Source organism: Heloderma suspectum, chromosome 5, assembly GCF_057233095.1.
Source record: "Heloderma suspectum isolate Gila_16-S chromosome 5, 16-S_ref, whole genome shotgun sequence".
Lineage (NCBI taxonomy): Eukaryota > Metazoa > Chordata > Lepidosauria > Squamata > Helodermatidae > Heloderma > Heloderma suspectum.
Genome location: NC_139462.1, coordinates 221,549,534 through 221,567,158, shown reverse-complemented (window position 1 = coordinate 221,567,158; position 17,625 = coordinate 221,549,534). Strand labels below are relative to the sequence as shown.

At 44.7% G+C, this 17,625-nt stretch overlaps 1 protein-coding gene across 10 annotated transcripts in view; it reads right to left on the bottom strand.

Moving 5' to 3' along the window:
• The window catches only part of XYLB (xylulokinase), a 139,231-nt gene extending 126,554 nt beyond the window's left edge, over positions 1–12,677 (bottom strand). For 6 of the 10 annotated variants that reach the window (XR_014792461.1, XR_014792462.1, XR_014792463.1 and 3 more), the window contains exons 1-6: positions 12,560–12,677; positions 9,343–9,425; positions 9,128–9,197; positions 3,544–3,624; positions 2,467–2,553; positions 369–497 (exon numbers count right to left, since the gene is read on the bottom strand). Coding sequence is in view for 7 of the 10 variants with exons in the window: in XM_084859382.1 (XP_084715508.1) it covers positions 369–497; positions 2,467–2,553; positions 3,544–3,624; positions 9,128–9,197; positions 9,343–9,425; positions 12,560–12,613 (504 nt within the window). In the remaining 3 variants the exon portion in view is untranslated. The other 4 variants (XM_084859384.1, XM_084859386.1, XM_084859385.1 and 1 more) reach the window with 4 other exon arrangements.
• Between the last annotated feature and the right edge of the window lie 4,948 nt (positions 12,678–17,625).

Genomic DNA, 17,625 nt, shown 5'->3' with positions numbered 1-17,625 from the left:
ACATGAACAAAGAACTAGGCATACATATTCCGCTTTAGGAAAACCCATATTCTTAATTCTTTCCCTCACTTTAATTCCTCTCTCAGTGAGAACAGTATTTATTTACATTGTATACCAACTTTTCTCCAAGAAGCTCAAGGCAGCATTCCCTCCCTCACCCCACACCATTTTATCCTCAACAAAAGAATATTAAGGAGTTAAACTAAAGTCATCCTTCATGAGAGCATGACCAGGAGAGAAGCAGCAGCAAGGGCCAATCTTGTGAACTTAATATATGTTCACACGAGAAGCCTCTTGATTAACTTCTACGCATGTTCTAAGCTGCTCCAGGAGCCAGAGTTTGGCCTTCCTTCTCACACAGTACTCACGTCATAAGCGCGTGAGCCAGTGATCTCAGCAAGCTTCTGAGCCCCTCCAACAGCTTTTTCTAGGGAGCAGCACTGGATACTTGTACTGGAATCCATCCAAACAGGGCTGTTGCTGACAGAAAAGCAAGACTATCGGGGGTGAGGGGAAAAAAGATGTTAGAAAGATAGCCAATGCCAAACTAGCAGGCTGGTTTAGGAACAATTGCACATATTGCTTCTGTATACCAAAGTGTGGCTATGGAGGCAAGAACAAATGCACTACAATTGCTGGGCAATAGAATTTCGACACCATCGACCACTGGTTTGAGGCAGGTGGAACTAGGCCATGATTGCCTCCTCCCATTGCCTGAGGTTGCGCAAAATGAAGCAAGACATGCCAGCCTCTGAAAGGGAAAGGTTCATTGCCATCCTCCCTGCCAGTGTCAGTAGAGCAGGGGTGGGCAACTTGTGGCCCTCCAGATATTGTTGCACTGCAACTCCCATCATCCTTCACATTTGCTATGCTGGCTAGGACTGATGGAAGTTGCAGTCCAAGATCTGGAAGGCCACAAGTTCCCCACCCCTGCAGCAGAGGAAGGACACATAGAACATTTTCCCCCTTAAGCCACATACGTAGGACCAAATGAGAATATTCTATATGGACTGTCATGGAGGAGAAGGCTATCAATGGTTACTAGTCCTGGTGGCTAGGTGCTACCTCCAGTACCAGAGGCAGTGTGCCTATGTACACCAGTTGAACATGAGCGGGAGGGTGCTGCTGCGCTCATGGCTGGACTAGATGGACCCTTGGTCTGATCCAGCTCAGATCTTCTTAAGTTCTTATCACTGCAAAGATGAGGGAACCTGGGTTGAAACCCCCCACTCAGCCATGCAGCTCACCAGTGTCAGAGCTAGAACTGGGAACCATGGTTATCTGCATGGCTGCCCTGTGTGATGAGCCAGCAAGGCTAGAGGTTGGAGCTGGAGTGGACGGATCAGACTATTTACAATCCATGCCAGTTTTGCATATGTTCATTCATACACCTGGTTCCAGCCTGTTCCTGCATTAACCTGCAGAGTCTTTTGAAAAAGAATCTGCATGAAAATGCATTCACATTTATACACGTTATCCTGAAAATATGCATTTTTGGGTAGAATACACATTTTATACACAAGTTATCACAACTTGTGATAACTTGTGTATAAAGTAAATGCATACATATTTTGTATGCATTTTATCATAAAATGCATATTTTATATATGTTTGGTATATTTTTAAGCTGAAAACTATACTGCAAAATTTGGGGAACTCTGGAATTAAAAAGGTAACTACATTCCAATCCAAACATTAGTTCAGGAGGTCCGAATCAGGTCAGTTCATTCCCAAATGCGAACCGAACCGAATCCTCAAATATCCCTAATTGGAGTCTCTCCCAGGGCAGTGCCCAGGTACTGGAGTGGCCCCACCCACACAGGCTGGTCATTGGCTCCCTAACAGGAAAGACTATAACAGCTTCCTATTCAGGCTGGGACTTTGCCTGGGCAATGACAGTCCTCCATAGCTCTGGCTCAGTCTGACTCCTGGATCGTTCCCTGGCGTGGCCTATTGGCTCTGCCCCCTGGTGTGACTCCTGGCTTTGGCTCCCATTCAGCCATCTATGGTTTATTCTAACACTGGGCAACCTTGAGCCATTCACTATCTGTCAGTCCAACCTTAGTCTCCTTCCTGGAAAACTCGAATGTCATAAATGCAAGTTTGCAAAAATGAATTGGCACATCAAGAAAGCAGGCTGTGCAGATCCATAGAGTTTGGCATACAATGAAACAGGCATGGGATTGTTTCACCATTTGCCTAGCTTGGGCTGGGGGCAAGGAAAGAAACAATCACCCATTCTTTTCTTTCTCAAGGACCACATGAATGTGAAAAGTTATACATTTCTGTTCCGATGAGAAAGAGAAAACGTCTTGTCCTTATTATCATTCATGTTTGCTCATAGCTAAGAAAAATACAAAGCATTCTAATGTCAACAAGCAGCTGGAAAAGAAACTACAGCCATTAATCGTCAGTGAACCAAAACCAGGGTTGAACTTCCTACCAAAACTCCTAAGGAAGGGTTACCTTCAGTGACTGATGTAAAGGAAGATCAGGTGATAAGTTCTGTAAAATAGAATTCGCACCTTCTTTCCAATAGACACTGCCATGTTGCTGTTAAGTAAAAAGAGCAAAAGTATAGAAAAACAAAACAGGATGACATTCAGATTCATATCTGGATTTCCATTAAATTTAAATAAATTTGCATATTAACATATCAATATAGCTATCTTTTAAAGATATTGAAGTAAGTATGAGATAACAAATCATTACTCGGTGTTTGAAGGAAAGGCGATTTTTTACATTTTCTTTTTTCATTTCCTTGTACATTTACATATTAGGACCAATATCTCAAAGAAAATACACAAGTTTGCCATTAACTCTCAGCTCCGCCAACTAAAAGCTGCCATCACTGATTAATCAAGTAAAGTGTTAACAATTAACATCTGCAGTGCTGATTGTACAAAAAAAATCCCGCCATTTGATCTGTATAGTCTGAGGGGTATTCTGTTTCACTCTTAAAATTTGAACCACTCACTATTGCATAGTTTGAGAATCTCCTGTGATTCAACAGCAGCACAGGAAACATAGTATTGGGCACCCTTCCCCAACAACGTGTTGAACTGCAACTCGCATCAACCCTAGCCAGCCATGCTGGCTGGGTGGTTGTGGAACACATCTGGAGGATGCCAGGTTAGGGAACACTGGTATTGGGCACAGAATTCAGCTTGTTGAGAATCTCAGCTTTCGTTCTGTTCTTTTTAAAAAGAAACAACTGCCTAGTCCTTACAGATGTAAAGATATTCTGGAAAGTGTATGGAAGTGCCTGTTGAAATCTCAGAAGCAAGAACAGATGAAAAAGATGTCCAGTGTTTCAGGGCAGGAGTTCAGTGCGCCACAGAGCTGCTTGCTATTTGCCATAATATCAAAAGCAGGTTTATGCAACTAAAGGCTGCAGATGTTATGCAAAGTAACAGCAATTTGCATAATTTATATAGGTTTCAAAATTTTGATAATCTGTGCAGAGATTAATTGATTTATTAAGTATGAAATACACGTAAGTCCAGAGTATGTGATTTCTCCCCCACTCTCCTTTTAACCAACCTGACCAGCTCCGGAGAGACCTTTCACTCTAAAGAAGTTAAATCCAGAAGACTTCATCTTTTCCAAGACCAGATCCAGGGCCTAGGAAAACAAACATGATCAAGAGCGACTGCAGTATTCTAGGAATTTCTGAGTTCTCACAGACTGAGTTCCCCAAGGGAATAAATGACTGTCATCAGTGACAAAAACTCAGAGGATGAAAAATGAAAGAATAAAATGATGACTAGAAAGTGTCTTGAGGAACTGAAAAAATTTACTTGCTAAGTAAAAGTACATTTTTTAAATGTTGGGAGGGTGAAAAAACTTCAAACAAGTTTAGATGCAAACATTCATCTTTAGAGCCAAACTAAACATTACAGCTAAGAGTACCATCTGAGTAAATAAAACATAGACTGGGTTCGCATGACATGCCAACCCACAATGGGTTGTTTTCTGAATAAAACCCAGACTGGTTTTATCAGGGTGTGTTGTTTTCCCCAAACAACCCACCCTGATAACCCACAGTCTGCAGTAGGGGTTGTTTTACCTATGATGGGTTGGCGTGTTATCTAAACCTGGACATGCCAACCCATCGTGGGTAAAGGGCATCGGGCAGCGAGCCGCTCAGCATTATTCATATGGGTTTTAGGTGATTCATCAATTACATTTGCCTATGGCTGAAAATGAAAGCTCTGGGGCAAAAAGCACCCCTTTTTGTTTTTAGATGACACTTTTTTTGTTGCAGGCATCACTGTAAAACAGGGGCAGGCAACCTGCGGTCCTCCAGGTGTCACTGGACTCCAACTCCCATCAGCACCAGCAAGCATGGACCAATATTCCAGATGATGGGAACTGTAGTCCAACAACATCTAGAGCAGCCTTCCCCAGCCTGACGCCCTCCAGATGTGTTGGAGTATAACTCCCATCATTCTCAGCCAGCAGTCCAACACATCTGCAGGGCACCAGGCTGAGGAAGGCTGATCTGGAGGCTCACCAACCCTGCCTTTAAATTAGCATTCCCCCTGTTCTCACACACAGGACTAAATGCCCCTTCTCTGATGGTGTGTGCTATTCAGCTTTTTAAAGTAGCTGTATTGTAAGTTATATAGACAAACAGAGACAAAGATTCAAACCTGCTGCCCTTTTGCAGTCAAACTACTTCTAAGAGAACAATCCTATGGTCCCTAGGATAGTGTCCCAGGCCCACAGGTTTGCTTGGATTCCCCCTTCGAAGGTCTGAGACAACCACGTCCAACCATGGAAGGAGTTGGAGATCCGACCCACCTCTCCTGCCCCCTTGCAGATGGCGTGGAAAGAACACCAGCTGCCCTCCGAGACTGGAAAGGGAGCTTGGAGGAGGAAAGGGGGTGTTCCAGTGGGTGGGGAGGGGAGACCAGAGAGGCCAGGATACAAGATATCCTGAGCCTCCTCCATCCTCCTTCCCTCCCCCTCCAAAGCCCCCTTGCTAGACAGGCTGAAAAGCCCATCTAGTGAAAATCACCGAAGATGGAAATCAGGGAAGTGAAGATCACCTCTGCCACTCCTCCCACCCTATCAGCTTCAGCCCCACAGGGCATAGGAATCTCAGAAGCTTCTGAGCAGAGAGGGCACAATCGATAGGATTGTGCCCTTAATCAATTAAACCAGAGGTAAGTGACTTGTGGCCCTCCAGATATTTGGGCCTACAATTCCCATCATCCCTAGCCAACATAGCCAATGGTGATGGACCATGAGAGTTGTAGGCCCAAACATCTGGAGGGCCAAAAGTTGCCCACCCCGGAATTAAACTAACCTCTGTAATTAATCATTGCAGCATTTGTGCAATTCAGCTGCATGTAACATCAGCCCAAGTTTCTCCTCCCTTGCAAAGTACCCTTGGGAGAGGGTGCTTTGCAGCAGAGGAAGTGATGGGAGAGGCGGGGCTGCTAAACACTTTCCCAGTCACCCCTTTTCCCCCTGGAACCCCTCACCACCACCAGCTGCCAGAGGTTTGCAGGCCCATGTTTACCACACAAACACAGGTCTGGAACCCAGAGGGTGGAAATGAGCAAACAGGGAAAGGGTTAAGCACTCCTCCCCTGCCACCACTTCCATCTTCAAAATACAACAAGATATAGAAGATACATCGTCAAAGCTGATGGAAGAAAAACGTGACAAACCTGAATAGTGGGCCAGGTGTCTTGTATCTGACAAGCCTTTTCAGAGAACTACAATTTTCCAAGACAATGAAGCATTCACAGTAGCTCCCATCCAATGGCCTGTGGTGTGTGGAGAAGTCCTATGCACACATGTAGCCAGGGTTTCCGTGTTCCTTTTCATATTGAGGCCAGTTCCAAATGTTTATCCCTACCGGATGGGATAGCTCTTGCTCATCAGAGCTTTTGCAGAGCTTTGGATCAAGCTGAATGGCAAGGCTGCCAGGCACTGGCATGAGATGTCAAGGATACCTTGAACATGGCACAGAACTATCCCTTGCCAACACAACCCTTGAAAGCAAGCACATACTGGGAAAGCAGCCACACTAACATCCGTTCGGTTCTGCTGTGCAGCTTTGCATGGCACATGGCCGATGTTCAACCATCTGCTGGACTAAGCTGAGTGCAGCCGATATGAGAACAACAAAATGGATTTGCACCAGCATAGAAACAGAGCCCAAGTGTGAATTTACACTTTATTTATTTATTTATTTCAGAGAAATAATGTGTTTCACCTAATGGAAATGTTCCTCACTCTCAGTTGTTGGTATTTATGTTGGGTTCACGTTCACTTTTTTGGAGAAATCTCACCACAAGGTGAGAAATCCTACCACCCTAGCACAGTTAAATGTGCTTACAGTAATGCCATGTAATAAAATTAAGATGCAACTTGCTATTTTTTTTTAGCAGACTTAGATCTGTGGATATACTTCTATTTCTCCATAAGGGAGTGCATTTGTAAGTGGCCAAAGCTGCAATCCTATACAAACTTGCTCAACAAGACTTACTTCTGAGTGGGCGTGCATAAGACTGAGCTACAAAAGAGAATCACAGGGATTTCTTCTCTCAGCTGGTCTTATTTTCAAATAAATGTGTTTAGGACAGGGGTGCAAGAGTTAAAATTGCTATTGAAAAACCTCCAGTCTTGCATAAACAAGGAAGAAGTGGAGCCAAACTGGTTTCTCTGTCCCACAAAACAAAGAGTCAGAAACCATATTTACTATTTAAAAAAATGGAAAAGACCAATGAAGCTTCGATAGGAACTAAGTGATGAGAAAGTGTAATTATGCCAAAACTCAGTGTAATCCCAAAACAATATTGACAACATTTTTAAATTAATGCATCTATTATTGCAAACAATGGTGAAAATGGGACTACTTAAAGAAATGAAAGAACACAGTGCAGGAAACTGCAGTGTCAAAGGAAACCTTAACAACATTCAAACAGAAATAGAAAACAAGCAAATTAGAAATTGTCTGGCAAGGGTAAAATGCTGTCTTGTATAACCCAATTTTAATAATGCTGAGCTAAGAAGCTGAATCATCTAATGACACAGATAGAGCCAAGCAGTCAATATTAAAAGTAATGGCAGCTCCTAATTAAGGAGAGAGGGGCATGGCCATCCCCCCGCCATCCTCAACTACCATCTCTGCATTAGATAATTCCTTCATACTCCTGCTTCCCCCTGATGCCGAAGTAAAGGGGATGAACAAAGCTCCAGGTGTAAGCATAGGCCCTCCTCTCCCAAGGATAGGGAACACCTTTATTGATTTGGGTTTCCTTCCCATGGATAAGAACCTACCCCTCACCCAGGCCTGCACAACCTGTGACCCACCAATCTGAACATGGACCACAAACCCTATGTTGCAGCCTGACAGATGCTTGAGAAGGCCCCTGTTTTTTGCAGTCCCAGAGGGGCAGCAAAATCAGAATGTTTCTCAAGATCCTAGTGGGCTGCCATACACAGCTAGACAATTGGGCTGCATTCAGCTTGGCAGGAGTAAAGATGTACAGGCCGGTCCTCACCTGTGGGCATAACTGCAAGACAATTTCCTGTGCTACCCTACGTTTAGCATTTAGCACTAACCCAGAAACATGTGGTACATATTTTCAAGTATATAATGAGTGTTCCCAAAAGCAAAAAGGTAGGGGGGGTTTACTGCTTTCACAGGAGAAAGCTATCCTGATACCACAAGGCAGGGGTACAAAACCTCAGGCCGAAGGGCTAAATGCAGCCCTCCTAGGGTCCTAATCCAGCCCTCCAGCATTCCCCAGATGGCCATACCCCCTTCCCTCCAGCCAACAATCATACCCCCTTCCCTCCAGCCAACAATCACAAAAGTGGTTTCCTGACTTTTGTGCAGTTTTCCCCCCCATTCTAAACGGTTGAAATGCCTCTCCTAAGCCATAGTTACAGGCAGTAAGAGATTTAAGCTACAACATTGTTGGTATTTTGACCGCACACCCTTCACCTTTGGCCCTGCCCCCACCACTGGAATGTGGCCCCCGAGAGCTTCTCCAAAACAGAATTCAGCACTCACACTGAAAGAGGTTCTGCACCTCTGCTCTAAGGTCATCGCTAATATGATCTGATCCCCATTTCTGATATGGACTAATAAAGATGTGGTACATCACCAGGGAACTATAAGGTCTGTGTATCTACCATAAAATTCAAAAGTGCAGTAAAGGCACTTCCAAATCCTTCTAAGCTTCCATGCACCTGTGCACTCACTGGACCTTCACAACTTGCCTGAATCTGTTCTTTTAAAATATTTTAATTACGGAGTTTCAGTCTTTTAGTTTGTTGTTCATCACTCTGAAATCGTTGATCTGGAGCAGTATATAAATATTGTAAATAAATAAATAAAATGCCTGTGAAGTGGTATCATGATTTACTCAAGACCACCAAATGAGTTTCACGGCCGAGCAGGTATTTGAACCAGAGTCCCCCATGTACAAAAGGAATACTCTGTATCCATTGCATTACACGTTCTCCCAAAGTAGGGAGGAGAGTCAGGCATGGAGGTAACAAAAGATCATAGCACCTTCCTCTTACCTGCCAGCACAGAGTCTCAAATCGACCTCTGTTACAGAAACCTAGGCAACATGGTGTAGTCAGGAAGTTGAATACAGGGGAACAGATACGAGTATAAATGGGGAGAATTGGGGTGCGGGGGTTAACGACAACTACAGAAACCCACCAGCCTCCATTTCCCAGCACTGGCCACATGCAGTGCTATAGTGGCAAATTCTGAAGTGCAGACACTCATCATGACAGTCCCCATAACCACACCCCCAAAGACAGTCCAAACATTCAGGCAGCTACGGTGATCCTTATCAACAAACCAGTTGTTGCAGTTTTATGTCCACCAGAAGCGGGTCTTTTGTAAAGCTAGGGGGTCTTAATTGTCCATTCAGGACCAAGTCACCCCCAAATACTTTGCGTCACAACAGAGAACTGTTGCTGAAAAAATAAATTTCCTCCCAGCTACTGTGAGGATTGCAGCTAAGCTCAGAGAGACCTAGGAATTCTGAGACCGTCAGCATCCCTGCTAATCAAAAAGTGCCAGCCCTGTGAGCCCTGGCTCCACTACAGCACTGGCCACAGGGATCAAAAATTACATACTTACCTTGACCCACATCAATACAGGAGAAGTCACTGCTAACCTGTCGTTATGAACATACACACCACCATGAGTGCTGCAGGAAACACAATATTTAAGCGAACAGAATTAACTTGTTTTGCTTTGCACTTCCCCAAACAATTATCTTGTCTTATGATCATGTGTGACCAGATAACACATTAATGCTCCCTTGTGCATAGGGCACAAGGGGAGAAACATACCCAAATTCTGGAAGATCTTTGTCAAAATTAACATTGTCCTCATGGATGACTCTCAGTTGTTCATCTACAACAACTACCTTCAGCTGGAAAAAGAAGAAAATTCATGATTAATTATAAAATGTGTGCCTCTGTTTGGAAGAATCAATCCTTTCTGCAGGACCAGTCACTGAAAATAGCAACTAGCTAGTCCATTCTGCCTTCATCCTATATCCAGAAAGTGCTTATCCGTCTGATTAGTGCTCTACTGGGTGCAAATTAGAACCTCACTGAAAAGGTACTGAAGATCCCATTGTTAGTTCAGAAAAATGTCTCACAATTTCCCACCATAGAATAGTAGGGTTGGAAGGGGCCTACAAGGCCATCAGTGTTCCTAGCCTTCCTCCTTCATTAAAGGAGCCTTCTTCCTTCTCATTACTGTTTTTTACAAGCGGGATTTTGTACAAATCTATCCATTCATCATAGACACCTCACTATTTTTCCTTCTAATTTCTTGGGGAAGAGATGGAAGGAGATTATTTTTCATACTACACCACCTTTTGTCTCCTCTTCTACCTGCTTTTTGTAACATCTTGCCTGATGAAGAGATCTGGATATCTCTAAAGCTTGCACAGTTTTTGTCACCTGTGAGTTGCCCTAACAAAGATATTACCCTAACATGGATTTTTATTATTTTTATGGCAAATAACTTTGCTTTCTGTATACCAACAACTCTGCCTCGAAGGCTATATCCCTGTTCAAATCCAGTGTGCTGGTTAGAGGGTCAGACTAGAACTATATTCAGGGGGGACTTCTAGTCTGTATTCCAGCATTCCCCAACCTGGTGCCATCCAGAGTTTTGGACTTCAACTCCCATCAGCTCCAGACAGCATTGCTAATGTTCAAGAATTCTGGGAGTTGTAGTCAAAAAATCTGAAGGACACCAGGTTGGGGAATGCTGCTGTACCCAAATCTCTGCTTAGCCACTAAGCTCATGACCTCGGCCCAGTCATTGTCTCTCATCCTAACCTTCCTTCAGAGGACATGAGAGGGAGGTGAACGAACCATATATGCCAACCTGAGCTCCTCAGGGGGGAAGGCTGAGATAAAAATGAAATAATCTACACAACAGACTTACAGCACAATCCTACACTTTTACTCAGACATAAGTCCCACTAAGTTCTATGGGACTCCTATGAAAGTATGCACAGCAGTGTAGGCTTAAATTGTTTGGATGGATATTTCTTCTCTCTAGGGAACTATGGGGGGGGGGGGTTGCTAAGGATCATACAGAGAGAATTCTCAGGACTCACCAAACTACAGCTCCCAAGGTTCTTTAGGAGAGGCTCATGATAGAGTGCTCAAGCACCAAATGATAAATTACAGCTATGCTGTAAATGAACAAGTCCTTTCACATTGGGTAAGGCCAATGATTCACTTAGCTTAGCTTACTGTTGCTAACAGTGGCCAGCCAAACACCACAGGCAAGTGCATACAGAGGGCATGATGGCGACACTGACTCCCAGTTATCGGATCCTTGCCCTGGAAAAATGGAGAGGAAATTACTCCATGCCATAGTGCATTTAACGGAAGTGCCTGTACCATTAAACACATCAAGGCGCTAAGTAAGTTCCACTCCATTCTTCTAGCAGGGCCCTTGCTCATCCACCCCCCTGCTACAGACTCTAATTTTTCCCCATAGCAGGTTAGGGGGATGGTGGAGAGGAGCAGTGTAGGTGCCACATTAGCTGAAATCGCATTTTATGTTTTAAAGCAAGAAATGGTAGGCAATCGTAAGCCCCCTCAAACTGACTTCTGGGTATGCATGTATAACATTAGGCTGTTAGCATCTTGACTGAATTAGCAATGCTGTACTTTGCACAAGATTATTTCTCACCCCTGAGGCCTCTTGCAAACTCCACCCATTACCCCTTGAACATGGCAAGCTTCACTTCTCCCTCAAAGAAATGGTTAAGATTTACAATCTTTAAAGAGAAAGGACTTATAATAGTCAAAAACAAAACATCCCAAAGATGCAATACCTATCCAAAGGAAACATGTTATCTAGTAATATCCATGTTTCCCCACTCCTTCAATTTGGCTAAAAAGAATTTGGATATTTAAAAAATCTACAGGCCACGAGTTAACCTTTGACTTCACATTTAAATATGCTGGAACTCAGCAAGTTCCAGAGAATTTGTTTCCAGGTATAACTGCTGAAGCTTACACTATGGGACTGAAATTCTTTGCCAAGACTGTATCGTAACTGAGGTGTTTGCATTAGCAGAGTATTGAAACCAGTGCAAAAAAAAATTATTATTTTTGTTTGCTTGTTTCAAACGCACATTTCTAGAATGGCTCAAATGCCAAGAGGGAAAGGGCAAAACCCCAATGGTGATGCTCTTGTGTAGTTCTTGTTCGATTCAATGAGAGAGAGAGAGAGTAAAGGGTGGATGTGACAAACATGCGTTTGCAAACAGGTATCACTAACAATGCCATCCGATACATGTCTTATCAGAAGTAAGTTCCACTGTGTTCAACGGGGCTTCCTCCCAGGTAAGTAAGTGTGCACAGGATTGCAGCCTAAGCCTCAGTATTCAAGAGACCCAGGGCTTCGTTCTAATGAGGGTCGCCATCCTATGCAGTTTGAACTTGGGAATTCCTGCGAAGGACTGGGCTGTAAACCTTAACACGTATTAATGCACAAAACCTTCAGCCATCGCAAGCTGCCCATCTGGTTCCAGGAAGGGAGCGGGGGGGGGGGGAATAATCATACCCACCCTCCCATTCCCGTCGGAGCCTGTCGGGATTTCCTCTGCGACCAAAACCAAGGCCTCAGGACGGAGCCTGTTGACGAAAGGATTTCCCTCTGAGCATGTGCAAAGCGCCCCCTTTCTCCCCGCTAACTGAAACCACAGCCTAGACCTCGGGGGTGATGAGGGGGCGCAGAAATGCCTTCCGCGTCAGCGCGGGGGGAAGGGGGGGTCTTCCATCCAAGGAGCTGCGATGAGCCCCGGGATGTCTTCCTTCAAGCCATGGGCGGCCCAGAAGCAGCAGCGCCGCCGCCGCCGCCGCCTGCCATTCGCCCTGCAGGCAGGAGCTGGTAGCCGAGTCCGTGGCTCTGCCTCTTCCGCTTGCTCTTCGCCGCTGCCGCGGGAAGGACGGAGAGCAGGCCCCGCTTGGCCTACGGCTGCTGCCGCCGCCGCCTCCTCCTCCTCAGCCGCCGCCTTTGCCTAGGTACCTGCTGAGTGCTGAAGTCCCACCCCAAGTAGCAGGGATCGGCAGGCGCAGCCATGGCGGCCTCAGCCGAGCGGGCCTCTCCTCTTCCTCCTCGCGTGGCCAGCAGGGCCGCCAGCCTCAGCCACGCGCAGAAATAGTCCCGCCAACCCCCTCGCGCGCGTATCACCAGAAGCGCCGAGTGGACAGTAACCCGCGCTCCCCGGCCCTCAGGGGCGGCGGGGAGACGGGCCCGCCTCCCGGCCCGAGTGAGCTGCCTTGGGCGGCCAGGGGTGCCGTGGAGGGATCAGAGTCGGCCTCACCCCCTCAGGCGTCTTGCCTTCCCCGTTAAAAAACGATAGTCTGTCATCACAGGCTCCTCTGACTAAAGATTGTTATTATTACTATTATTATTACTATTATTATATATAATATAACCACACCATAGTCGCAGCTCTCTGGGTGGTTTACAAGTACTAAAAACCATTAAAAAGTCGAGTACGCGAAAGTTTAAAAACCCACGTACCTAAAAACACATGAACAGGCATTATACACAGAGACAACATATATCTATTTAAAAAAAAAAAATTAAAAAAAACCTGTGGGAGTTTAGATTTTGCATTAAAAATTTGGGGGGGGGGGCAGTTTAACCCAGGCACTTAGGTTTCCAGATCAATATTAATTTTATTTATATCAATATATATCCCGTCTTCCTACAAATACCACCCGAGGCGGCTAACAGGAAGAAAAATGCAAGAAAATGTGTGTGTGTGTTTTCAAATCCGTAATAAGATGAAGTAGAGCAGATAAAACCAGTCAATGTTTAGACAAAAAAAAGTCCTACAACTACCAGCATTCCCCAGCTAGCACGGAGTTGTAAGACTTTTTTTCTGTCTAAACATGCATAGGATTGCTCCCTAAGACAAGCTGTAATTTAAACAAAAACAAAAACCTGACTCAGCTTTACAGGTTCCTTTTAAGGGTTTTGTTGCATAAACCAGCTACCTTGAGCTAGGGAGCTTTAAGCATTTTTTCTATCGCCCTCAGACCCACCAGAACCCACTGGGTTCTGGCCCATAATCTACCCAAACCCAACAGGCTACCCCACCCAAAGTTTGTCTACTACTGTCTTTGCCTCCAACCAGGTATTCTGCGTGGCTCATGGCTGAATTGGACACATCCTGTTTCCCAGCTCAGTCTCTCAAGCACTACCAACTCTTTTTCCCCCCCTCTCTTGATCTTATTTTTCTTTTTTACCAAAGTCCCTGCATTTTCTATGGCTGCATGCATGGCATGTAGAAATTTAACAGGTGCAGCTTTCCCCACCGGCACTGAGATGAAGTGATGAGGAAATTTGTGTGTGTGTGGCCTGGATGAGAGTAGTGTCAGGGAAAAGGAGCCCCACAATGAATGTGTGAGGCCATTCTGGCAGCTATATTGTTGCAATCGTCTTGCAGCTTTAATCCTCATGGGCAGACATAACTCTAACAAGTCAAGTTCCCCTCATTGCTGCATCTTCATACTGTTGTTGTTTATTCAGTCTCTTCCGACTCTTCGTGACTTCATGGACCAGCCCATGCCAGAGCTTCCTGTTGGCCGTTGTGACCCCCAGCTCCCCCAAGGTCGAGTCCGTCACCTCCAGAATATCATCCATCCATCTTGCCCTTGGTCAGCCCCTCTTCCTTTGGCCTTCCACTTTCCCTAGTATCAGCATCTTCTCTAGGGTATCCTGTCTTCTCATGATGTGGCCAAAGTACTTCAGTTTGCCTTTAATATCCTTCCCTCCAGTGAGCAGTCTGGCTTTATTTCCTGGAGTATGGACTGGTTTGATCTTCTTGCAGTCCAAGGCATTCTCAGAATTTTCCTCCAGCAGTCAAAAGCATCTATCTTCCTTCGCTCAGCCTTCCTTATGGTCCAGCTCTCACAGCCATAGGTTACTACAGGGAATACCATTGCTTTAACTATGCAGACCTTTGTTGTCAGTGTGATGTCTCTGCTCTTCACTATTTTATCAAGATTTGTCATTGCTCTCCTCCCAAGAAGTAAACATCTTCTGATTTCCTGGCTGCAGTCAGCATCTGCAGTAATCTTTGCGCCTAGAAATATAAAGTCTGTCACTGCCTCCACATTTTCTCCCTCTGTTTGCCAGTTATCAATCAAGCTGGTTGCCATAATCTTGGTTTTTTTGAGGTTTAAACTGCAACCCACTTTTGCACTTTCTTCTTTCACCTTCATCATGAGGTTCCTCAGCTCCTCCTCACTTTCAGCCATCAAAGTGGTATCATCTGCATATCGGAGATTGTTAATGTTTCTTCCAGCGATTTTAACTCCATCCTTGGATTCATCAAGCCTAGCATGTCGCATGATGTGTTCTGTGTACAGGTTGAATAGGTAGGGTGAGAGTATACAACCCTGCCGTACTTCTTTCCCAAACTTGAACCAGTCTGTTGTTCCGTGGTCTGTTCTTACCGTTGCTAGGTGGTCGTTATACAGATTCCTCAGGAGGTAGACAAGATGACTTGGTATCCCCGTACCACCAAGAATTTGCCACAATTTGTGATGATCCACACAGTCCAAGGCCTTAGAATAGTCAATAAAACAGAAATAGATGTTTTTCTGAAACTCCCTGGCTTTCTCCATTATCCAGCGGATATTGGCAATTTGGTCTCTAGTTCCTCTGCCTTTTCTAAACCCAGCTTGTACATCTGGCAATTCTCGTTCCATGAATTGCTGGAGTCTACCTTGCAAGATCTTGAGCATTACCTTACTGGCATGCGAAACAAGTGCCACTGTTCAATAGTTTGAACAGTCTTTCGTGTTTCCCTTTTTTGGTATGGGGATATAAGTTGATTTTTTCCAATGTGTTGGCCATTCCTGTGTTTTCCAAATTTGCTGGCATATGGCATGCATCACCTTGACAGCATCATCTTGCAAGATTTTAAACAGTTCAGCTGGGATACCATCATCTGCTGCTGCCTTGTTATTAGCAATGCTTCTTAAGGCCCATTCAACCTCACTCTTCAGGATGTCTGGCTCTAACTCACTGACCACACCGTCAAATCTATCCCCGATATTATTATCTTTCCTATACAGATGTTCTGTACATTCTTGCCACCTTTTCTTGATCTCTTCTGGTTTTGTTAGGTCCTTGCCATCTTTGTTTTTGATCATACCCATTTTTGCCTGGAATTTACCTCTGATGTTTCTAATTTTCTGGAAGAAGTCTCTTGTCCTTCCTATTCTGTTATCTTCTTCCACTTCCGCGCATCTTCATACTACAGGTCCTCAAAGTTTGACCATGGTGTTCTCTGGCTTCAAGAAAATATCTCAGTTGTATTATCCTGTTATTTAGATGACAATATAGCTAAAGCTAGCAACAGAATAATAACACTGAGTAGGGCCCAATCTACATGGCCAATTTAGTGTGGAGTGAGAGCACATCAGGGTTGTTCACAAGAGATGATGCTGTCGCCAATCCACAACAACCCTGCAGCTTCCCTCTGGAAAAGGTGCATTTTTTTCTCCTTTTAGGATGCAATCCTATGCATGTTTAGACAGAGAAAAGGCCTACAACTCCCAGCATTCCCTAGCCAGCCATGCTGTCTAAACATGCATAGGATTGTGCCCTTAGTGGGTCTTTTTTCCTTAAACATGGCTCCTGCACAGTTCAGCTGCAGTGTGCCCCAATTCCTGTATTAATCCTGGACGCGCCACTGTGACTTGGCTGTGACCTAGGAATGATGTGGTCAATGCTGCCCCTTTTTTCTCCCCCATTCCCTCTTTTTCCTCATTTGCAGTAGGGGCTTTTGGACACAGGCTTTCTTTACCACTTAGCACTACTTCACACTGTTTCATCCTTTCGCTATATCGCAGTAGTGCTGTTTTCCCATTCACAATATGTAGCCTAGCGCAGTAGCTGCTTTCCTCATTCACAGTATGCAGCCTGTTTTCCTCATTCCCAATAGCTCAGTGGTGCTGTTTCAGGCATTCACAATAGCGAAGTAGCTGCTTTATACATTCACAGTTTGTAGCCTGATTTCCCATTCAGAATAGCATACTACCTTTTAATATTTCACAATATCCCAATGGTGGATGAGAGGGGAGAGGTGTGGGGTAACCTACAGGAGCTTAATCCAGCGCTTTCAGTAAACATCTTTCAGAGAGCCAGTGTGGTGTAGTGGCAAGAGTGTTGGACTAGGAGCTGGGAGATCTGGGTTCTAGTCCCCACTCGGCCATGAAAGCTCACTGGGTGACTTTGGGCCAGTCACAGACTCTCAGCCCAACCCACCTCACAGGGTTGTTGTTGTGAGGATAAAATGGAGAGGAGGAGGATAATGTAAGCCGCCTTGGGTTCCTTGCGAGAGGAAGAAAGGCGGGGTATAAATGCAATAAATAAATAAATAAACATCCCTGAGCAGGGGAGTGTGGACAGGAGTGGGGAACAAGCATCTCTCTCATTTGCTGAGCAGCACCTACAGGGTTGATGACGTTCAGTTCTACTCCGCCCATCCAACCCTGAAGTATGGGGGTTTCAAGTGCTGTGTGACCTGTGAAAGTGGGTTTTTAGGTAGTGTATACTCTGCTTTTCTCGCTTCATCTGCCCTGATAGACCAAAGCGATTTCATGAAAATCCAGATATAACCAGAAAGCGCTTCTCATTCCATTTCCATGCAGATGGAGCCTAGGTCTTTTCATTATACAAGTGGGTCTTATCAAACTCCACTTGAAAATTAATGTTGACTTATTGATAAGAAACTAACCAATGCAAACAGGCCTTTGATGGAGCTATTATGCCAGCAGCTTCATATATCTTCTACTCAAATCTTTTGAAATATCTTACCTAAATTAACAGTTCTGGCATCACAACTTGACGCTTTATACATTCTTTTTATTTGATAGATGGGAAAACAGGCAGAACTGACTTTTGCTGTATGACTTTTGCTGAACCATGGATGAAATATGTTGTCCCTTTCATGTCTATTCATGGGATTGAAGTGAAGCAGGATGGCTTGGGTAACACATAGTCCAAAGTTACATTCACATTAATGGAGAGCCAGTGTAGTTTAGTTGTTACAGTGTTGGACTGGGACT